This window comes from Beta vulgaris, chromosome 4 (assembly GCF_026745355.1).
Source record: "Beta vulgaris subsp. vulgaris cultivar EL10 chromosome 4, EL10.2, whole genome shotgun sequence".
NCBI classification, from domain to species: Eukaryota; Viridiplantae; Streptophyta; class Magnoliopsida; order Caryophyllales; family Amaranthaceae; genus Beta; species Beta vulgaris.
Genome location: NC_079205.1, coordinates 1,803,697 through 1,828,933, shown reverse-complemented (window position 1 = coordinate 1,828,933; position 25,237 = coordinate 1,803,697). Strand labels below are relative to the sequence as shown.

The window sequence follows — 25,237 nt, the reverse complement described above, 5'->3', positions numbered from 1 at the left end:
TTGATACAAATTGCGAAGACTTTGAGCATCCCTCCCTTTCTCTCGTTTCTAAGAACATTGCCCCTAAAGCTCCTAGGTCTGGTAGGAACCTTATTTGGTCTCCTCCTCCCCCTAGTTTTTTGAAACTGAATTTTGATGGGTCTAAGGTTAGCAATGGTAATGCTTCCCTTGGTTTTGTCATTCGAAATAGTGTGGGCGATGTGCTTCTTGCTGGTGGCAAAGCTTTAGGCTCTCATGTGTCTATAATTCAGACGGAGGCTTGGGCTCTTAGGGAAGGGGTTAAGGCTGCTCTCTCCCTGGATATCTCTCATCTCATCATTGAAGGAGATAATCTAGGAGTCATTAATTCTATGAAAAAGTCTTGGCAAATCCCGTGGGAAATTTCTAACATTGTTTCAGATGCTAGTGCTGATGTGTCTCGGTTTCTTGAGTGCAGGTTCATTCATTGTTTTCGTGAAGCTAATTGTGCAGCGGACTTTATGGCTAGGAAGGCGCACGACTATCCTTCCCTTTTGTATCGGTTTCCTCCCTATTGTATTGATTTCTCCCTTATCATCCGTAAGGATGTTTTAGGCTGGCCTCCAGATTAGGGGTCAAGTCTAAGTTTCTTTTCCGTATCAAAAAAAAAAAAATATATATAAGGATAATATGTCCAGAATCCTAATCTCTATTATATAAGGGAAGGGAGAGCAACGGTGTCCTCTTTTGAAATGCCTATTTTGCCCTTCTTCCCATTCTAAATTACAAATTCACTTACAAATCAAAGGGAGTTTCAAACAAAAATACCAAAAATATAATTATAACAATCACTCACAAGTCAACTAAAAAATCATAAAATTGCATAATTTATGTTATGCAAATCACTAAAATGAGAAAACTTTATAAAAACTTAAAAATTCACTTACAAACTACAACCTATGAAAAAATGGACTTGAAATCAAAGTGTCCACTTTCTTTACAATTTATGAAGTCCTGTATTTAATTCAAAAATCAACTAAAAAATTGTAATATTAGAAATCATAAATAAATTCAATAAAATTTCTATTTTGTTCATAAAATTTAACTTTGAAAAGAAAAAAAAAAAAGAATGGTGAGAGACTTAAGTGACAGAAACTAAACCAATCAAATTTCACAACTAAAAACAATCATACTTTGTATGTCTAATGTTCAAATTTTGACTCTTATGCCGAAGAAAATCGAGTTTCTGTTTAGAAAAAAATTCAAGCACGCATCGCCTGCAAAAAATTCTAATATCTAAAAGATGAAGCTGCTGCACAAAATAACCGAGTCGGCAAAGACTTTCCATAACACTAAAATAATACTACATGCGTTCTTTTTCTATTGCAACAATTACCATTTTGGATAGATTCACATTTATTATAACAATTTCATTTTTGGTAAAAAAAAAAAACAACTATAGTGGACAATGTTTGTTGAACCTCATATATGTTGTGCACATGTGAGTTGTCCCACATTTGAGAAAGAGGTGAGAAAGTATCATAATATAAGCTAGAGTCGATACTCCTATTATTGTCAATTGATTTTAGTATGAAACCTTCCTTTAGGCTTCTATGTGAACTGGACTCTCCTTCTCTTTAATGGGTTGCTCAGACCCATTTTCAGTTCTATCTAATTTATCAATATTGCTCTTACTTCATCTTACTAAAATCATCAATAATAACACAAATTTCCTCGTTGATTTTTCTTTATTGAGGATCTATGTACTCTTCTACTCTAGTTAATTAAATGGATACATTTATGCTAAACTATTCACCTTTTCACTTTCCCAAAAACATTCTACTCAAACTATTATTGCAATAGAAAAAAAGAATAGAAGAAGTAATATCATTAAAAGAAAAGCCTCCACCATGGCACCATCAAAGTTGATCCTTTCAAAACTAAGGATACTAGCTCACATATAATCAGCACATACATCATCTAGACCAATAATCAAAATATGACCTTTAGTTACATAAGACATCGGCTTACGATGATTGTTTGTGTTAGTTTTCACATAAAGGAAGTTGTTTGTAGGAGGTACATTATTCTTTGTATCTTTGACTTTCAATCTATACAAATATATTAAAAGGCGTGCATAAACAATAAACTGTGTTAAGTAGCGCTTTTCCTAAGGAGTTTTAATTCATGTAATCTATGTACAGTAAAAAAAATCTAGAAACTGCATAGTATAAGATTTGATCTTGAAACCTCAAGTACATATACTAAAGTTTTAACCACTAGGCTAAATTGTATTTAGTGTTATTATCATAAAGTATTATATTAATAAATGAATTTTTTTCTAACCCGGAGCATAGCCCAGACCTAATAACTAATTGTAAATTAATTGCTGGAAACGGCAATAAATCCAAATGTCGAATAATATGCTTTATCCCCGATTCCCCTATAAAAATTAGAGAACAAGGCTGGAAATACGCGTGTACTTCGTGCAAGTTACAAGAGGCTGAGTACAGCAGAGAACAAGTCTGTAGAAATTATCAAAAAAAAAAAAAAAAAAAAAAACAAGTTTGTAGATGCTGTAAATGCAAATACATCGTGCCATCACTTTCAGACGTAGCTTTGTTTTAAATATTCAGGTCTGCTAGTACATAGGAAGTCGAAAGAAGTGAAAAGTCTACGGGATCATGCATAAATTAACATCATAACATCTTATCCATCAATTCTAAAATCTAGCTAGTCAATTTATCCAATCTAGTTTAAGAACTAATGACAAAATCATGCATTATTTAATGTTATTAATATTTAGTTATTTTTTATATTTTTAATTTTTATCTTCTTATATAATTCTTAGAATTGCGTATATCATTCTTTAACTTAATTATTCCTCGCTCGTAAAAAAACTATATTATTCCTTTAGTTATAAAGAATGCAAAAATTACATATATCCAATGCAGTATTTTGATACTTAATATCTTTAAATGTTATAAATAAAAATTATAAAAAATTGATATTATAAAAGTATAAATAAAGACGAATTAAAAAGTTGAGAGTGAGAGTGAAATTGGTGCATCTTAAAAAGATTTCTCAAAATGACAAAATCTGGTTTGAAAATGTTTTTTTGAGCTAAAATGCTTGTTTAGTTTGTTGTATGCTTTCCTTGTTCTATGAGGGGGCCAATCTAGTTGGACTGCTCTTGGCTTGGAGAGCTTAGGTTGTATATTTCTTTTGGTGATTCATACTATTACTTGCTTAGCAATAAAAAAGAAGATCTTACTTCACTATATTTTTGTTAGTACATTTGTGACAGAAAATGTGATAAAGTTAGTAGATGAATATTAGTTACTATATGTAAATGTTGCATACCAAGCAAGACTTGGCCTAGCGATAAAGGTTTGGCCTCATGACTTCAAGGTCATGTGATCAAATTCTACTAGGGGCTCTTTGGGGGTGAGGTTTCCCTTACAATCCCCCTTCCCTCCAAGGATTCTGACCTGCAAACCTAGCTGGTTATACCTATGCGAGCTGCCAGTTCAATAAAGTCCTTCATCTTACCAACTTGAAAGAAAAAAGTAAAATTCTTTTGAAGTATAGATCGTATGAATCTATACTAATATATTAAAAGGCGTGCGTAAACCAGGAACGATGTCACGTGGCGCTCTCCCTAAGGAGTTTTAATTTAGTTCATGTAATCCATGTCCAATAAAAAAAATTAGAAATTGCATAGTATAGGTTTTGATCCCCTGACCTCAAGTTCATGTACTAAAGTTTTAACCACTAGACCAAATTGTATTTAGTGCTATCTTATCAAAGTACAATATTAATAAATGAAAATTTTCTTACCCGGGGCATAGCCCGGGCCTAATAACTAGTTATCTCTTAAAAAATAGCACAGGATGATGCTGAAATTATTATATTTTACCAGAATATATATTACTGGATATGAGTATATCACAAGAATAAATGTCCTGTATATTTTACAAGAATTGATGCATTGGATGAAACTAAATTGGTTAAAAAAAACTACTTGGCATACTTCTATAATTTCAACATACGTGTGCTTTTTTCTTCTTCTTGTTATTCATAAATACTCACGGCAATGCAAATAAATGAGCATAACCCATGAGCATAACTCATGAGCTTCTGCAATAAGCCATCATGATAATTTGGCTACAAAAGTCAAGCTTTTTAATAAATCTATTCTGCCATCTTAGACTAGTTTCTTCTTTAACTAGTAGAGTCTTTGCCATAAATTGGTGACTTTAAGTAAACCAAAGTATTATCCTTCTTCACATGGAAAAAATTCATCGTCAGTAAAATTTCCATGATTTAATTACTTTTCTTTTTTTTCTCTTTTTTAACAAACACCATAATAATACTCTATCTGTTTTCTAGATGCAACATTTGCTTATTTTAATAAACTCACCAAAAACGTAAATATTGCATCTAAAACAACAAAGCAAGTATTTAGGATTTGGGGAGATTATCCCTACAGAAAATACGTGTATATCGTGCAAGATACAATAGGCTGAGCAGACCAGAGAACAAATATGTAGATGAGCCTAGAAATGAACCTCAAAATTAATCAAACATCATGGTTTAGTTGGATTTGATCTTGATTTTGATTATGACGTTTTAAAAAATCGTAGCAAACTTCCCTTTCTTCTTGTTTGCTGAGCATCGTGCCATCACTTTTAGACATAGTTTTGTTTTAAATATTCAGGTTTGCTAATATATAAAAAGTCTAAAGAAGTGAAAAGTCTTCGCAAATGATAACAAAAAAAGGTTTATAGTTCTTGTGGAAATTAATATCATAATAGATTTTAGAATCTAACTAGTCAATTTATCCGATCTACTAAATGAACAAATGAGCAAAAAATATTTAAAATAAGGAGAAAAAAAGAATGACCAGAAACATAAAATGAGCAAATATTTCATAAAATGAGCAAAAATTTCGTAAAATAAGCAAAAAGTCGCATTTTCCTAATAAGGTTAACTAGGTCTTTGCGACCCGTTTCTCATTCTACATACGGACATGGTTGGATTGGAACTAAATTTGGTTTATAGATTTAATGGAATTGTTTCTTACCGAGTCCAAAACCAATTCTGAAAAGTTTGACTTAGCTAGGTATTCACTATTCAGTGTCGCTCACTCCTATTTATACACGTCAAAAATGGGAGTGGATTTATAACATTAACTTCAATTTGTCAAAAGAAATTTAGCCGAGAGCAAGAAAAATGGCAGATAATAGAGGAAGCCTTTCTTTCTTTACAACCTACCGTCCAACTGTGAAATTTGATATCTACTCATGTCCAATCTCACCAACGTCTATAGAAGATGAGATATGCATGACTGATGAATTGTCCTACAATAGCAATGGGCACTTCATTGCACCTGAAGCTCTAAAAAAAATTCTCAAACATCCCAAAATAGCTTCTGAAGTTGACGACGACGATGTCGATTCAGGCCGTCTAACCGGCCTGATTTTTGTCTCCGAACGAGGTAACGGCCTCGAAACACTTCATTTGTCGCTTCGACTTGATGATGAGCCACCCGTTTACGAAGTCTTCCCTATTTCTCATCTTTACCACACTTTCAATGGCGTGCGCATGGAAGATAGTGGGTGTATTGCCGGCGATTATCTTATCTATGTCACCACCAAGGACCCCGCCTCGGAGCGTCGCCAACCTTGGACTACCGTCTATAAGACCCATCTTATTACCGGAGAAACTACCCGTCTCACACCAGAAGGTTTGTTCTCTCCAATTTATCTTCTACGTATACCGTACCTTTTGTTTTCAACGTACATGTAAATTTTTCTTCTTGTATGAAACTAAGTTTTATTTAATTTTGAAACTTACTGTTATGGTATATTTTCTCCGTTTAGAAATAGTTGCAACATTTCAGATTTTCACGCTTGTCGATGAATGGTTAGAAAATTTAGATCTCTAAATATTGATATCGAGAGAACAACTTCTTCATTAAGTAATTTTATATTTTGCTATGTATACAACATGATAGTAATTACTACTAATGATGATTACAAAATTATATCCTTCAAAATTATATTTGGATGAAATTTAAGAATAATTGCTGAAATAATTTATGCAGACATCGCGTGCATAGAAGATTAGTAAACAGTTTGCAAATGGTGCAACTATTTCTAAACAGATGGAGTAATTTATTATTGAATTTAAACTTCTCACCAAATGTTTGCATCAAACTAGAAAGTAAAATGATATAATTCCTAAACACTAAAGAGCATGTATTGTTTTTCTGGATTTTGTTTTGTGATCCTTATTCACTCCTCCGCACCAAAAAAATGTATACTTTCACTGTTGTTTATCATTTTGTTTCACTTGATTTGTTACTGTCCGCGATTCACACTCATGAACATTAGGTCTTAAATTATCTTAAAACATATTTAATAAGATCTCACCTGCTAAATATGTTCACGTATGTCAAAAAGGAATTAACAAGATCAAATCCATCTAGAAATATTTTATCTATATCTATTATTTATTGATATTGTTGGGAAATAATTAAATACACCAATGATGACATATATAACTGATCTCTCTATCTCCTTGAAAAAATTCCTTTCTTGAAAAACTTTAGACAATCTTATTCTTATACTAGTAGTTGATAAACTGATTTTGCTAAAATATTGAAATAATTATGAAGATCTAAATCAAAATATTCAAAATATTTTATTTTAAAAAAAATCTTATGTATTCTTTATCCAAGCTAAGTCGAGGCCAAAACTGGTATATACATATACAAAATGCCATGGAGTACCACCTAGTAGTATTGACACCACCTTCGATCCCAGAGGTCAACAAGGTATCGAGTCTCACCCCTTGCAAGGAGGGATCCCCAATTTTCCCCCTTCCTTACAAGGGACTTCATCTTAACTTTAATATATATATATATATATATATATATATATATATATAATATATATATATATATATATATATATATATATATATATATATATATATACACACACAAAATGCCATGATTATTCACATTTAACTTTTTGTAATGAACAGGACTAGCTGATTTAAGCCCTGCAGTATCACCTTGCGGAACAAAGATAGCAATGGCATCCTTCGAAGGAAAGTCGTGTGGTTGGGATGGCGAGATTGACTACCTAAATACTAACATATTTGTGATGAATGTAGAGGAGCCCTATAATCGCGAGATGGTTGTCGAAGATGGTAGTTGGCCGACATGGGGGAGTGAAGATGTCCTATTTTTCCACAAGAAAGAGGGAGCTCATTGGGGTGTGTTTCGAGCCGATATCAGCGACGGCGGTTTGACGTCGGACATCACTCGTGTCACCCCTGATGACATTGATGCTGTAACACCAGCAGCCATCGACGACACCACGGTTGTAGTGGCAACTATCCGTGAGTCATCAGATTTTAGTCATGCCAAACGTGATGTTGATCAGTATCGACATATTGAAATTTTTGATAGTAGTGGAGAGCAAGAAGCCATAAAAATCACTGAGAACACCAAACCTATGGCTGATCACTATAACCCCTTTGTGATAGCTGACTACAATGGTGAGAAGCGCATTGGTTATCATCGGTGTAATACAGAATCTTTAGATGAGGTACGTACTCGTCTTTATTTTTAAAGCTAAGATTAATTTGTTAGTTGAAAGTCATATGATATTCATATCTGAATCGAGAATTTGATAAAAAAGATCGATCTCCAAAAACACCGGAATGTTGACAAAATGGCCTCAGAATCATAAAGTAGTGTATAGTTGCAAACATAACTATTTTGATTGATCCTTCCCTCCAAAAAAATTAGTAGTATTTTCCTACAAAAAGCCTATTTTAATTGTTCCTTCCCCACAAAAAATCCAAAATAATATATATATAATTGATTTTATTAGCTTTTAGTAATATTCTATCTAGTGCAAAACTGAAAAATGGACATTGTGGCATGATAAGTTGTTAAAAAAAATTAAGAAATGGGGGATAAATATAACAATTTCAATGAAATTACCGTAAGATAATGTTATTACTTAGTAAAAGTGTTAGAGATCAAAAATCTTGTCTATGTCTTTAAAATGACATATAATTTAAGGACTTTATTATGTTTTACTTTGAAACATTAAGCACTTGAAATTATAGCGGATTAGTGGTTAAACTCTCACATTTTATTTCAAAAGTCATATGTTAGAATTTAGTAACTACACATTGCTAATATTTTTCAATCAAATTATAAACATTGTGTATTAGAAACTTGAGATCTAAAAGTGTCATGTGAAACTGTTCCTTTAATAGGAATGCCTTTTCACATATTTGTATAGATACTTTTTATAAAGAGGTCGAGAAGATCCCCATTTACATTCAATCTAGCATTCATGGTACAATACTTTGCAATATCTACATCTACATTTATTTATTATTGAAACATGTGGACAAGCATTATAAACCGCCATGTATATCATCCCATCTTATATATTGATGTGGCTTCACTTTGTACTCTAACATGAGATTTCTATGCTTATGTAACATACATTCCCTTGATGAGAACGATAAAAACCTTTGCGTATAACATCTCGAACACATGACCGCTTACTTCAAATGCCTTGATCTTACTACTAAAGTACATGTCTTTATTATCAAATTCTATTTCCAACTAATAAATCTTTTGAAAGGTACAAAAACTCTAGGTAGTCATTATAAGTTCAATTATCATAATATTGAACAAATATTGAATACAATAGTTTTAGACTTTTAGACTATCCATAGAAGATCGTTTTAAAGGTAGTTTGCTCGTTGTTGTTTAACTAATAATTTTTTATTTAAACTCTAATTAGACAAAAAAAATCTTTGAAAGACACTTTAAAATAAAATGGTGATCTCAAACTACAAGCACACCTAATTTTAATCTCAAACAATATAAGACATTCCTATTTCACTTAATTGATGAAAAAAAAAGAATTTACATAGGATTATATGCAATGATTGGGATTCACCCTGTGACTTAATATACGATTTCTAAATATGCGTCTAGGTCACAACCATCATAAAAAGATAGAGTCCACTTCACAAGTTCAAGAAGGTTCCCCCTTAAAATCATATAGCAATGAAGGGAGTAGACCCCTTTGCTTTAATTAAATTCATCTCTCAACTTTTGTCAATGTGGGATACTCACGTGTGTAATGCGGTATGTATAATAGCTTCAACAGGGATCAATTGAACCTTTCTATCAACTTGTTCATCAGAAAATGAGAAAAAACAAGATAACTATAAGAGTTATTGCTTTCAATCGTAGTCAATTTCGTTTGTAGATCTGAATTGACATCATCCTTACTTTGTGACAGGATGGTCCCGATCTCCTTGATAAGCTCGAAGAAGTCGAATCTCCAGAACCAGGTGTAGATTTATTTAGGATGTCGGGAGCTTTTCCATCCTTTTCGAAAGATCACACCAAACTCGCATTCATTGATAATGAGTTCAAGACTGTGTATGTTATTGATAGCCAAGGGTCGCATATTGTTTATCAGGTATTCTTTTTATCTTGGTCACTCACTTTTGCACAGTCGATCTCCAATGCAGAATTCTTTTTACCTTGCATATCTCTAAACTAGTATTTAGGTCTGGGCTATATCGCGGGTATATATAATTTTCATTTATTAATACTTAATTTAAAATTATGCACCAAACATTACTTGATTTAGTGGTTAAAACTTTAGTATATAAGTTCGAAGTCATGGGATCAAATTTTAAATCATGCATTTTCAGATTATTTTTATTGTATATGGTTTACATGAAGTAAACATTATCAGGGATAGTGCCACATGACGTTAGTTACTTGTTTAGGAATGCCTTTTGATATAATAGTATAGATAGGTACTTTAATATTCCAAGTTCCAAAAACTATATATAGAGGTTCCCATTTGCAATCTCTTGACACTATTCATTTGTAAACACAATCTTCTAATTATTTCCAATATATAAGAAAATATTATATTCATGTGGAGTTTTGTTTGATACGTCTCAATGAACACATTATGAAAATCAAACTTCACTAATTTTTACTAATATGTAACTAAAGATGGTAATGATATAATGATATAAGAATTTCATTGACAAACGTAAAAAGGAGAAATGAGAACATCATTTTGGGACGAGAAAACTAACTTTAGGACAAGTTGAGATATTCTCAAACTACGTACATATGAATCTAAAAAGATCTCACCTGGCTACTATTTTAATTTTATGTATAATAATAACTAGTTCTGGTCAATGTTTTTTAAAATTATTTTGAATTGCTGATTTCAAATGAGCAAGATGAAAACATAAAAGGAAACATTATGGGAGTATGATGAAATATATAACGTAAAAATATTTCATACGTCTCACACTACTTCTAATATATACTCCCTCCATTTTTATTTAGATGTAACATTGGACTTTTCACATTTGTCGAGGCACAACTTTGACCGATAATATCTCTAGTTGTATAAAAGTAAAAATTATGAAAAATATATATTTGGAAAGTGTATACCATGACGAATCAAATAAGATCCCACATGACTATATTTTTTCTTATGTATAAATAACAATTAATGGTCAAAGTGTATTGGATGAATAGTGTCCAAAGTCAATATGTTACATCTAAAAAAAAAACGGAGAGAGTATTAATTAGTATTTTGGCCTGGAAGATGGCTCGGGTCAATTACGATAAAAAAAATATATGTTACTATTCATAAATTCATAATCCATTTCTTTATTTTCGTATTTTGCATGTCCATTGAGAAATTGAAAAATTGGTGTCATGACGTGATAAGTTAAAATACTATAAAGGTTTTGAGTTTGAAAAAAATGTTTTAAGAGTAATTGGTGTAAGAAAATATGTCACTGATAGTCTCTTGTATTAGATATCTAAATACTTGTTTTAGTATTTTTAGTTAAATATAATTATTATAAGATTTTATCATACTTTAATTGAAATATTATACAATAACGTTATAGTGTGTTGATGGTTAAACTCTCACTTTTTTTTTCAAAGGTTACATGTTTGATACCTTGTAGTTGCACAATTTATACATTTTAAATTAAAGAGTTCACATGGACATAAAGCATTTGCATTAAAAGTTTGAGTAGAGTGCCACATGGCACATAGGCTTGCTATATTTGTACTAGCCTTATGCACTAATTTCAAAACTTGCTAGTCTATTATATACTCTATCCATATTATAATTATGATTACACTTAAAATGTGAAAGATTAATATTAGATGAATTTAGATATATTAGTTCACTAATGTAAAAAAAACTGACAAAAGCTGTGAATGATTTTTAATATTAATTTTTTATGAATGAGTTGTGAACAAAAAGAATAGACATAATGAGTTGATTTAACTGAATTAAAGAGTAGCAAAAGTAGTGAGTGTTTCAGACTTTTTAGGTGGATGTCATCTATATTATATTCTCTTATTAAAAAAGATCAAAATATTTTGTCCATTTAATTTTTTATTGAAATAAATATTTGATGTATATACCATTTTTAACTTGTTTATAATGACAAGTTGAAATGAGAAAGGGTTCTTAATTATTTTCATTTGTAATTTTTTTCATTCCATTATATCATTGAGAGTAATTTAGTATTTTTAGAGTGGGACACCATCTTCCTCCTCTCTTCCTAATATAATAGAGACAGATTTCACATTTGCCAAATAAAGTAAATTATATGAGTAATTATTAGTAATAATTGTAACAAAAAGTTGATATTTTGAATTGAAAAAATTATTGTAAGTGACTAATCCAACAATTGGCAAATCTTATGATATTTTTTTGTATTCGAACAAAAATGTGTGAAAGTTGATTTAAAACCAGTGCAAAAGTTAAGTGTTGCAAAAATTTTGACACAGTGTAATGAGTTTTTATCATTAGGAATCAGTTTCAAAAGGGAAAATAGGTTTTAGGTTTGTAAAATCTATTATACAAAATAAAGATCATTAACAGCATATATTTGAGATACAAGAAAGCAAGTAAATTCACTATTGCTAGGTAAATATAAAGTGTCTGCAACATTTTCATAATAATCATTATTTATTTATCAACCTTATTTAATATTCTTTCACCAAATTTAATATATGCTTTAATAATAGTATCAACTTTTTATAACTTTATAGTTATATTAGTATAAAATTAAGTAACAAAGCAGTAAATTAGATAGTATATAGGAAGAAGATATCGCATGTAGTAAATTAGATAGTGTATATGATTAGATTTTTCACAGATCACTCACAGTCATGACATCTTGTGTTTCTGAACTAGATTAATAATGTGTTTCTCATTTACTAATTGTTTCGGTTCTGAAACGGGTGATTCGCTTTGTGTTGGAAGTTGCGGCTGCGATGGAAAACCTCTCGTGACCGTCATGGAAGCCCTGCAAGACAGCAAATGTAAAACTATCCGGGGGTTCCGAGGAAACCCCCTCCGATGCTCAAGTCACCATTATGTCCGTGAAGGAATTATAGAGAGAATGTAGAGAGATAGAGAGAGAAAGTAGAGAGAGAAAGTAGAGAGAGAAAATAGTGTTCAGAATGCACCTGTACAATAGTACCAAATGGCTATTTATAGATGTACCGTTCCTCTGACAGGGTGCATAATCCTTGTAAACGTATATGGTTATGATGGATCTGACATGAGGAAAGATTTCTCTATTTATCTTATTAGATGGCCGCCAACAATATTTTCGAACAAATTCACCCAATTAACTGTTGGAAATGATTCAAACGTGGGTTAGTGGGTTAGTTTGCTAAGTTAGTGGGTTAGTGGCAAGTATTAGATTCTACGTGGGTTTACTAGGAGTTACAAGTGTACTAAGTGTTTTGTTGTTAGTGGGTTTATTAGGCTTAAGAATAGGAGTTAGTTACTTAGCATGATGTTACTATTTATATCTTCTTTGTATCGGATTTTATTAGAGTGAAAATTAATGAAGTAGTCTGTTGTTTTTATTTTTTCCCACCATTGCTTTGCTTTCTTAATATTTACTTCAACATTAACCTCAAGCGTTGTTAGGGATGCCTCTTAATCGCATCCTGGTATGAATATGATGCTCGCGCGCGGACATACTTATGCGTCCGTTAGCATATAGTACCCATACTCGAATCATGATGCACTTATATAAAAAGTTATGAGGTGCTCTGGAAATTCAACTTTATATTTGACCAACTTTTATGTTGTATGTATATATTGCGTAGGCAGAAGAGCCGAACAGGGTGTTCGCACCAGTTTGGAGCCAAGAATCAAACAAGGATACGCTTTATATATGTGAAGGACCTGCTTTCAAGGCCGACGCAACAGTTGAGATATGTGCAATCCTTGATGCATGTAGTGGTGGTCAACATCAACTTAAACGCCTAACAAACGGTTTTAATAATGCCTTCCCATGTACCAATCCAGACGGTATCACCCCCACTATCTATTTGTTTTTTTTTTCCAATTTAAGAAGTTCAAAACTAGCGAAGATATCTTTTTAATGTTAAGCTAACTTAAACATATATATATATATATATATATATATATATATATATATATATATATACTACAGAGATTTTTATTTTCCTCAAATTGGTACCATGAGTACAATACATAACATCGATATTACAAACTTATTCAAAATGCGTCTTGGATTTTGAGTTAAGGCGAAGGGATCAATTAATTGGTGACAAAGGAATTGTAAAGAGAAAGTTTTCATTTTTGGACAGTATTTTAAAAATATTACTTATGTAATACATTTGTTATTTCCATTTGACTTTAATCCTTGTCGATATAATATTTTAGCCATACTAATATATTACCAAGGTTCGTCTTTATTGAATTATATTGTCATTTTTCTGTAAGCTGGGATTTCATTTTATCTCACCATATTGACAAAAGGGTTGTAAATTGTAACAGGAACAAAACTAGTATTTCGATCAACGAGAGATGGAGGGGAGAAGAAATACAAAAATCTATACATAATAGAAGATTTACAGTCAATGGAAAATGGGGAAGGTGAAATAACAAGGCTAACGAATGGTCCTTGGGTTGACACACATTGTGATTGGTCTCCAAGTGGAGAGTGGATAGTATTCGCGTCCAACCGCAATAGGACTACAGAGGGTATGGACCATGGTCTTGACACAGGTTACTTTGCAGTCTATCTAGTGAAGGCTGACGATCCAGATGTGTGGGTGAAAGTCATTGGAAGTAGAAGTGGTGATCTTGCAGGTAGTGATAAAATTATCCAATGGATGACCACATCATCTAGATACCCAATTTTAGGAAATTTGCCAAAAAAAAAAAACTTTTAAAAATTCAATTTTGCGAAAAAAAACCTTTTAAAACATTCGTTAAAAGGTTTCAGTGTTGCAAAGAATGTTTTAAAAGTTTTTTTCACAAAATTAAACTTTTAAAAGGTTTTTTTTTTGACAATTTTTATCAATTTTATATTATTAAAATTTATAGCCTTTATTGCTGCTCCTCCAATAGAAATTAATGATATTCGTGAACCTTTTTTCAAATCTCTACTTTACAGAAACACTAGTATTTCTAGTGCTATTATTCCTAATTCTGCAGCTATTGGGCTACCCTTTGATTCAATGTAAATGAAAATACCCATATTATATGGGATGAAGAGAGGGTGATGACCTCACCTACTTACACCCGATCTATCATCCATTTTGATGTACTATATTATTTCTTATATATACTTTACAATAGTTTAACTTAACCCTATATTATACTCCTTCTGTATTTCTTTATCTTTCCTATTTAGACTTTACACGTTTGTCAACGCACTTATTTTACAGGGCATGTGAACCATCCATTCTTTAGTCCTGATGGAAGGAGCCTTTCTGTGGTTTCGGATCTTGCTGCTGTTTCCTGTGATCCCATCTCATTACCTCAGTTTATCCATTCTGCAAGGCCATATGGAGAACTTTTTATTCTTGATATCGACCACGATGACATATATGCGAATGAGGATGTAGAGGATTATAGGCGCATAACACATACTAGGTATGAAAATTCAACTGCTGTTTGGTCTAGCTTCTCACGTCACGGCTTTACTCAAGTGTGGAAAGAATTCTTTACCCGTCATAAGCACAAGCTTAACAATCATGCACACGACGATGGGGGTGAAACTTGGCATTCCACTGGTCACATCTGCGTACATGCACCAAGACGCTGTTAAAAGCTTCGGTTGTCCTCGGTTTTTAGCTAGTTTGCTGCTTCCTGAATTTTGATTGTTTATGAAGTACTGTATGGCTTCATGTGATTTGTTCTTTAGTATTTAGTTTGAGAATAAATATATTGGATGTTGATTTTATATCTCCCTTCCAGCACCACGATATAAATATCAACTCAAGAGTGTCTAGAGAGTTTATTATGTTAAAGAATGTGAGCCCAAATTACAAGGGACATAAGATTTTTACTTAGGAAAGTAGTAGTTATTATTAGTCAAGTTACATGGTTTTACTAATCTCTTAAAGGTTAGGTTTTACATGTGACAAAAAGATGGTATTTATCGCAATTAAATTGGATTGATAGTTTTCATAAAAATTGTTTTAACTTGTGAGATGCATGTTCATGGAGGTAAAGTAGATTCTTATTCTCCTCAAATTGATATCATAAGCAGTTTATTTCTTAAATCTAGTTGAGCCTGATCTAGGAGATGCTAGAGCATATCACATCCCTCATTATTTAGAGATTTTGAATATTTTGATCAAATTTTGTTGACTTTAACCGTATATATTAATTATTATATAAGATCAAAAATCATATGTGAGGAGTCATTAAAGATTTCATTTCAATGTATATATGTTCAAAACATCATTATATTATAATTTTTGCTAGTAGATAATGAGATAAACATATATATTAATTATTATATAAGATCAAAAATCATATGTGAGGAGTCATTAAAGATTTCATTTCAATGTATATATGTTCAAAATATCATCATATTATAATTATTGCTAGTAGATAATGAGATAAGACGTGTGTGTAGGGAGGGGGGAACTAAAATTAAATGAAATATATATATGATGATTGATTATCTATGAGTATATAAAGGGGCGGATCCAGGATTTGGACTTTGGTGGGGCATCAAATTACAAAAGAAAAATCATAATATCATATTTTAAAATTTTCACAACCTTAATAATATTAACTATTCAATACTATCTCCATTTTTAGTATATTTAACATATTGACTTTCACATTCATCAACATATGCAACTTTTATTTTAATTTGTTACTAAAGTTTATAAGAAGCTAATATAAATCTATTTAATGTAAATAGAAATCAAAACAAAATTTTAAATAGTAAAATTTATTTGTAAGTATTTGTAAATAAATCTTGGTCATAATTAATATATTTGAATAATGTCGAAAGTAAAATTGTTGCATTTATTTGTAAATGAAAGAAAAAGTAATCGTTATATCACAAACAAAAAAAATGGTTAAAATTAGAGCTAAAATTCAGGGAGATGGATACTATTTAAAATATGAAATGAAGATCCAAAATGGAAAAGAAAAAAATGCTAAAATAGAGAAAAGAAAGAGTAAGTAAAAAAGAAAAAGAAAAAACAAAACAAAACAAACGCAAATAAGAAAAAAAAGAAAATGCCTGTAGGGGAAGTCGAACCCGTGGTGGGCAGCAACAACAATTACAATATTACATGCTCTTAAGAGAACCACTGGACCAACTTGCATTATATGTTATTTTTCAGCGCGCATTTTAATTTCAACCTATTGTAAAAATCTGCTTGACGTTAAAAGTAAAAAGAATCCGTTTTTTTTTTGTGGGGTACGTGCCACCCAGGACCCTTAATAGGTCCACCCCTATATATTGTGCAAAGATTTAGTTTGCAATATATTATAAATTTGAATAAATAATCTGCAAAGTATATCATAAGATAAAATCACTACAAAATATGCGTAATATAAGCTTTCTGATTTGCCATTGTTTTAGCTACGTTAGTACTGCGTTTTAATTAATGAAAAGTATATTTCTCCTTTAAAAGCAAAAAGATAAAAGATTAGTGCAATTTAATTATACAACTTTCTACATATATATAGACCTATATTTCTAGAATTGGAATACAAGGTTTCGAACTTTCCCGAAGCTTGAGCTCCCAACGCCACGGGATGAATCCTAGGGAATTGGGAGGTCATTGGAAAGGAGTCATGTGGTTTAGAACGAATATGTGGATGTCTTTACGTTCATTTCGAGACAGTTTTAGGTTTCACGATAAATGAACAAATGGGTGTTTTAAGGCTTTTCGAGTTAACACTAATGGTGCCAAGCACCCGCGCAACGTTACAAGTCACTTTGACTTTCATAGGAACGTTTCGGGAGAAATATGAATAGGCTTGAAAAAGTCCAAAAATGTCCCAAAAACAACCAAAATTGAAGGTTATAATATATGTGTTCGGACATTCCTGGGGTTCGAACTCCGAACGCCACGGGACAACTCCTAGGGACATGGGAGGTCATTGGAAAGGAGTCATGTGGCATGGAACGAAGATGTGGATGCATTTACGTTCATTTTGAGGCAATTTTGGGTTTCACGAGAAATGAACAAATGCGTGTTCAGAGGCTTTTCGAGGCAAGGCAAAAAGTGCCAAGAAACCACGCAACCAAGTCACGTCGTCTTTCCTAGGAACATTTCGGGTGAAAATATGAAAAGGCCTGAAAAAGTCTAAAATTGTCCCAAAAACAGCCAATTAAAATTCAAGGTTATAATACACACTTTCAGATTTTCCCGGAGCCCGATCTCTGAACGCCACGGGATGCCTTCTAGAGACATGGTAGATCATTGGAAATGAGTATTGTGGCTTGGAACGAATATGTGGATGCCTTTTACATTCATTTCGAGACAATTTTGGGTTTCACGAGAAATAAAAAATGGGGTGTTCAGAAGCTTTTCGAGGCAATGCAAATGGTGTCAAGCTCTTGTGCAACGTTACAAGTCACGTCGGTACTTATAGGAATATTTCGGGAGAAAATAAGACCAGGCCCAAAGAAGTCCAAAATTGTCGCAAAAACAGTCAAAATTGAAGGCTATAATACATGCTTTCGGACTTTCGTAGGGCTCGAACTCTGAACGCCACGTGATGCCTCCTAGAGATATAGGAGGTCATTGGAACGAATATGTGGTTGCCTTTACGATCATTTCACTTGGCACCTCTATTACTCCACTATAATTGTCCAATGTGTACATAAGTCATGTCAATCAACAAAAGTAAAATTAGCTTGCAACAAGATTTGAACCCGTGACCTCTTGCTATTATACATGACACAATTAGCATCTCAATCAACTTGTAATCATGCTTTAAGTGTCCACATTATTATATTTGTACTTTTTAAGTGTTGAGTTTTCCTTAATATATTTTAATGGGAATGGAAAAAAATGCATATCAAGTTCGGAAACACAATACCAACCCGGGACAACACCCGGGCCCAAATCCTAGTTTTTATTAAAACATGTACAACGATATATGGCTCTCCAATAAGCTTTCTATGTTAGAAGTTTCCCTTCCTTTGAGGGTCTATGCCATTTTTTGCTATAATTAATCTCAAGATATATCAAGGCTAATTTCTACATTGTCAATTAATATAATCATATTCATTAAATAATCAATTGATACGGTTGGAGTTCTAGAGGAAAGCCTTTGTCAGCAACTAATAACTATTGATGCTCATGCATGCACGCAGGTTGGCTTTTACCATGTTCAACATGTTCCATGGAACAGGCCCCTTAATTATGAGGGCACCAAAATAGAGAAAGTCCAAGTAGTAAAGAGAAAAGGTCTATTGATTTTTCAGTTCCCACAATATGCATATTTCTAATCTTCTGCAAGACTTAATTCTCAAAACCATTCACCTTCTCTTTTTTTTGGGAAACACATTCACCTTATATTGATTACTCTTAATTGAAGCCTCTAATTATCACTTCAACATAATTTTTCAATCCATATTTCCAATCATGCCGGTCCAATCAAACTACGTAGCCCTTATGGAAGAATATTGTATATATGGGTATAACCAAAGTATGTTAATGGACGCCCATGGGAAGTTCGCGAACACCATATGGGACGCGAACATATAAACAACATACTTAACTCAAAAGTCAGTGCGCTCAAATGGTCCGACAACGTTTTTAGCAGTCGCTTAATAAGACAAAATAGAGGAATCTATGAACAACTAACATGGAGAACAATGAAGATCTACAAGTTTCTCTCTCTAACTTCTCTCTAGAAACCCTAAAAAAGTGTGGACAATAGACTACCTCGTCATTAAACAAATAAAAGAGTATCTATAACTTCCTAAAATAATAAAAACGACTTCGCAAAACACGTTATGGAGCAGACTAACACAGACGTGTTAATAATGACACGGACGTGTTGAACTGTAACCATAAAAAGTAATATACGAAAATAAGCTACTGCCTTGAAGAAATCAAAGTAACACGGACATGTTACCCTATATTCGTCAGATTCCCCAACTCAACTTCGAACAACTATACCTTTTGATACATAGCTCTATTTGGTGCATGTAATATATCTTTGCAAATATCTTCAAGTCTAATTTCCAACCCAATTGGAATCACCTCATTATCATTTTTGTGTCAAAAACTATGGGTATAATAGTGTAAAGGTGTCATATTTCGCACAAGTACACAAAATCTTTTGTATCTTCTTCAATTCCAATCCATTTTGAGCACATGATATATTATTTTGAAGGTAATAAAAGTGTCTTAATCATCATGTTCTCAAAATGGAGTTCAAAGTACGTGAAATTACAAGAAAATACCAAACAACCCGTGAAAGCACTGTAGCTTATAAAAAGGGACCTAAATATGCATAAATGTAATGTAAATGCTTTGATGCTACATGAAAATGCACCCTAATATGCAAATAAATAATGTTAGAATATGTACTTATCACCCTCTGGTTGCTTCAAGTCAAATTTCGATGGTTCAGTTATTGGCTCTTCAGCTGTTGTCGGTGTTGCTATTTGTGTAACTCCGTTTTCCTTTTTGTGGCCGCATAATTTCTTGGCTTTGGTCAAACCTCATCTCCCGTTGCTAAAGCCTAGGGGTTAAGAAATGGACTTTTTCTTGCCATTCATCAGCATATTCAAGATCTATATATTGAATGAGATGACCAAGTGGTTATAAGAGTTATGCAAGGGCTTTAAGCTTGCTGTTGGACCATCCAAACCCTCATTGATGACATTAGCCAATTGCATTTATCATATTTTTTGAGAAGCCAATCGGGTAGCAGATCTTCTATATAAAAAAAAGGTCACAATTGTTTTGGGCTTTTGGCTGCATTGGTTAACATGGATGTTTCAACTGATCCTTCGTTACATAAATTTGTTCTCCTTGATTCATTAGGATTCTCCCTCGAGAGATAGTTGTTCTAACTTTGCTCATATATAAAAAAAAAAGAATAATTGATTTAAAGAATATCTTAAGTATAACGCAACACCCGTGGTTCAATGGGGATGTCAATTAACACTCCTTTACTTGCGCTGAATTTCAATTCAATTTTCCTTTAATTATAAGAAAGTTTGTCATAACAAATCTTTTTTTTACCAAATTTAGTGAGAAACAATATTTATATAATTTTACTAGCTACTTAACACATTAAGATTTTACTTTCTCTGCTCCAAAAATACTTTTGACAATTATTAGGGAACGTAGTTTTAGATGATAAGTTGTGGTTTGGTTATTAATTATTATTTTATTGTAAAGGTAGATATGATAGGAGTTAGTAGGTAGTAGGAGTAATATTATTTTCTTTGGTGGAGAGGGAGTGTGGGTCAATGCTGGTTAAAAGGTAGAAAAATTAAAATAATAGTGGGTCATATCCGAAGATGAAAGTGTAAAAAACATTCTGGAACAGATGAAAAAGAAAATTGTAAATAGTATTCTAGAACGGAGGGAGTACTTTTTTCTTACTAGAAACAACCTTACTCTTCTAGCGTTTACCCACTAGTTTTCCGCATTGACCCACTTAAATCTCCAATTTGCTCCACACATGCGTCATGCATTTAAAATGGTGTCCATATAATTAAAAACCCGAAAATCGGTAGGTCAATGCATGAAAAGAGTGCAAGGTACGTTGTATTTGGCAAAAGAAAATAAAATTTTGAGGTCTTAAGTTGCGTGAAAAATATAAAAGATTATTTTTCAAAAAAAAAAAAGGTAAAAGGTATGTTTTGACAAATTATCTTAATTTAACTATATCATGTTCTTTCGTATTAGGCTATGAGATATTTAGAATGTGTTGTAATATACATACACGATTTTAATTGTGACAATAGTTTAACTTACATATTTGTCAAAACACAAACCTTGATTATCGATCAATATTTTATAAAAATACAATAAAATAAATATAACAACATCATACCATTTAAACTTCCGTATAGGATTTTAGGAAAAAGAAATTTTGCATAAGTTAAAAAAATCTGATCAATATGAAAAAGGCCAAAAGTCAGTGTAAAAAAGAATTGAGGGGGGAAAGTATTCTGTAAGCTAAGATCATATTAGATTCGCATTAAACAATGACTTATGGATTAGATTGATTAATTGACTAATACACTAATTAGCTGTAAATAACGTGGTTGGATGTTGTTAACTAAGAGTCCTATTCGATTTAGGGCCTGTTCTCCCCAGCTTATTTTCAGTTCAGTTCAGTTCAGTTCAATTCAGTTCAGTTCAGTTCAGTTCAATTCAGTTCAGATCAGATCAGTTCAGACCAGTTCAGTTCAATTCAGTTCAGTTCAGCTCTTGACAATACTTTTACTCTCACATATCACTATTCATTTCAGTTCAGTTCAGTTCAATTCAGTTCAGTTCAGATCAGTTCAGTTCTATTCAGTTCAGTTCAATTCAGTTCAGTTCAATTCAGCTGTTTTATGCCGAAGAGAACAGGCCCTTATGCCTAATTTATACAGCAGAAACAAAAAAAAAAGTAATTGGTATGTTGATCAATAAAGATAGTGTAACCCCTAACCACCATGACAGTCGTTGTTTGAGTTTTCTAAATTTGCTCGGACAGATCTTACTTATTTAAAGAAAGACTCATGGATTAGATATAATTGACTAGTACACTAATAAAATGTAGATCACGCGGTTTCTGGAATTTTTTTTTTTTTTTTTTTTTTGGGAAACAAGCAAATTAACATTAATCCAAAGACAGAAAGTCCATAGTAACATAGGGAGCCACATCCGAGGGAACATGGTTCTCCTAAACTTGTTCTACACCAAAAGGAAAGAGATTTGCTCGGTGATGCGCTACAACATTGCCATCACGTTTAACATGAGACCACACAATCGAATGAAAAAAAAAACACATGAGGAAATAACATCATGAAGAACGAAATTTAGATCAGACAGGAAGATTGCATTTTTTGAGAGGCGATTAATCACATAAGGGTTTTTCTTACCTATACAACCAGTGCATAGATTTAGTTATTTGTTTTTAGATTTATTTAACGAAATTGATAAATATGGTAAGCTAATTAAAAATATTATTTTTAGGATAGGAATTGAATATCAATTATGAGAATAATATTTTTAAATAACTATGTCATTGCTATCGACGTTGTTAATAAAGCTAATAATAAATAGCTAAATTTATACATTAGGTGTATAAGTTAGAAAAGCCGTTTCAAATTTAATTGTTGGTAACTATGGTATATTTTTTGAACACTAACATACAAGAAAAGAAAATTTCCCCTAAGATTTTGTGAAATCTATTTTAATACGTATTTTAAAACTATTACATCATTTTTATGCATTTAAGGGTACAACTTTTGAAATAAGATTGTTGAAGGCCATAAAGAATCAAAAGAGTACATGTCATTATAAAAAAGAGGGGTATATGATATAAGAATGCCTTTTGGGTGTAAAAATGTTATACCATAATTTATTGTGTAACATGTATAATGAGTACGTAATGACATAAATTTCAACAAGAATGAAATTAATTGGAAAAAACTTTATCTACCCACCGGTTAGACTATCCACTATTAATAATGACTTGTTGAAAGTTATTGTAACGGAATCCAACTCTACTTAATTTTATTTTTTTCATACTCTATTAGTAGCGGGTTATCAACCCAGTGAGTAGATATAACAATGTCCATATTAACTATCCAAAAAATAACATGAATTTCATGTCATTTTCAAAATAGACAAGGATTTTTTTTCCTTTTCTTTTGTGATTCTTTTCCCAATCATTGCATAAAAAAAAATCCGAAATCTACTAGCTTAGTAGGACCCCCATTAATTTAATATTCATGTACAAAATGGATGCAACTTGGAATTGTTGACGGAATTCCTTTTGTTTTAGAGGTAAGAAACATACCATCAATACTTCATCGTTTCAAAATCATAATAATACATTTTTTTTCATGAAATTCAAAATAATTATTGCAGCATTACCTAACTTGATTGTTTATTCCTTTCCGTCTTTATATTCATCATATTAGTCTATTTCAGTACTTTTACTTAATTTTTTTTAGAACTTTTTAACATTTGTTAATTTTACTGAACTTTCCTTAAATTCTTTGAACTTATCCGAATTTTTCTTTATTTTTCTAAAAATAAGTTGAAGAGTACCAACCCTAAGTGGATATAACAATTCGTTGCGTGAACTTTAGTGGTGTAGTAATTAGAACAAAGGGAAGGAGTAATGAGTATACGTTACCTTGATCTAATGTATTATATAAAAATCGAGTTTAAGAAAGTCGAATTTGTTAAGAAATGTTTACAAAAAATTAAGAAAAGTATACAAGATTAGAAACTCATAAAAAGTTCCGAAAACTTCAGAAATGTTCAGAAATGTTAAGAAAAGTTCAGTATACTTAATATAAATTTAGAATAAAAAGGATGAAAACAATAGACCCTTAATTCATTATATTAGGAATGTTACCCCTCTTTAGGAAACTAATATGCTAAATTCCGAGGATAGCCAGAAACAAGAATATAGGTGAACAAAGACAAAAATATGGTGGATGAGAAGAGAATGAATCCACTAACAAAGATCAAAAAAGAATTATCATACTCTCACTCACAATAAAAGATCCTGAAAATAACTCTGCTTACAAACTAAACGCACTTTCTTTTATCTTGCGGCGCAAGCATAGTACATATATAGGGGACAATATATCCAGAATCATAATAGCTAACAAGTGTGTCTTGGGTTAGTTCCCATATAAGAAGAATTGGAGAACAAAGCTGGCAATACATGTACTTTGTGCAAGTTACAAGAGGCTGAGAACAAGTCTATAGTTGCTGGAAATGCTAATGAATCGTGCCATCACTTTCAGACGTAAGTTTGTTTAAAATATTCGGGTATGCTAATAAATAAAAACAATAAAGAAGTGAAAAGTCTACGGGTCATGCATAAATTAACATCATAAAATCTTATCCATCAATTCTAAATCTAGCTAGTCAACAACTCCAGTCTATTAAATTAACAAATAGGCAAAAAGTATTTAAAATGACTGAAATAAACAAACAAAAAAATGAACAAAAACAAAAAATAGTAAAAATTTCATAAAATGAGAAAAAACATCTTAAATAGAGAAACCATAAGATGAACAAAATTTCGTAAAATGAGCAAAAAGTCTAATTCCCACACTAAGATTAATTTTCATATGAATTAACCTAAATTAACATTTTTTTTATATATAAACTAGTTTTTTTTACCAGGGCAATGCCTCGGGTCAGTTACAACAAATAAATATGTTATTATTCTTAAATTTCATAATTTATTTTGCTACTTTTTTCGTATTTTTTGTCTATTAAGAAATTGAAAAATTCACGTCACGAAGTGATAAATAAAAAACTTTAAAAGGTTTAGTTTGAGAATAATACCTTAAAAGGAATTGTGGTAAGAGAATATGACATCAATAGTAGTCTCTTGTTAGTTACGTAATAAGCGCAAATTAGATCCTGCACCGAGGTGTAAGATGAGCATCCTACACCCTGCCTAAAACGATGTCGTTTGATGGTTTTAGGGGAGTCAAAATTTGGCTGGCGTTTGGCAGTATTTATGAAAGTGGGCCAGCTTTTTCTCTCTCATCACTCACTCATTCACTCTCTTTCTCTCTCATTTATTTGCTTAAACAATTTTTTAATGTACAAATGCATATGGTTTGGTGTACAATAATATACGAGTGTACATTTGGGGATTTTCAGTGATCAAAGTAATGACCATTAGTGTACATT

General features: G+C 31.8%; 1 protein-coding gene across 1 annotated transcript; it reads left to right on the top strand.

The window, feature by feature from the left end:
* The first annotated feature begins 5,168 nt into the window (after positions 1-5,168).
* On the top strand, positions 5,169-15,580 carry LOC104891780 (hypothetical protein). Its single transcript, XM_010677535.3, has 6 exons — positions 5,169-5,707; positions 7,012-7,580; positions 9,309-9,491; positions 13,199-13,403; positions 13,896-14,210; positions 14,792-15,580. Exons 1-6 carry the CDS (start codon positions 5,194-5,196, stop codon positions 15,172-15,174), a joined length of 2,169 nt encoding a protein of 722 aa, XP_010675837.1. The 5' UTR covers positions 5,169-5,193; the 3' UTR covers positions 15,175-15,580.
* The last annotated feature ends 9,657 nt before the right edge of the window (positions 15,581-25,237 follow it).

Bases quoted from the DNA above. Each gene is read 5' to 3' on its own strand.
- LOC104891780 (XM_010677535.3), top strand. From the start codon at position 5,194: ATGGCAGATAATAGAGGAAGCCTTTCTTTCTTTACAACCTACCGTCCA. The intron at 9,492-13,198 runs GTATTCTTTTTA...TATATTGCGTAG, and splicing joins GGTCGCATATTGTTTATCAG to GCAGAAGAGCCGAACAGGGT. The intron at 13,404-13,895 runs GTATCACCCCCA...AAATTGTAACAG, and splicing joins CCCATGTACCAATCCAGACG to GAACAAAACTAGTATTTCGA.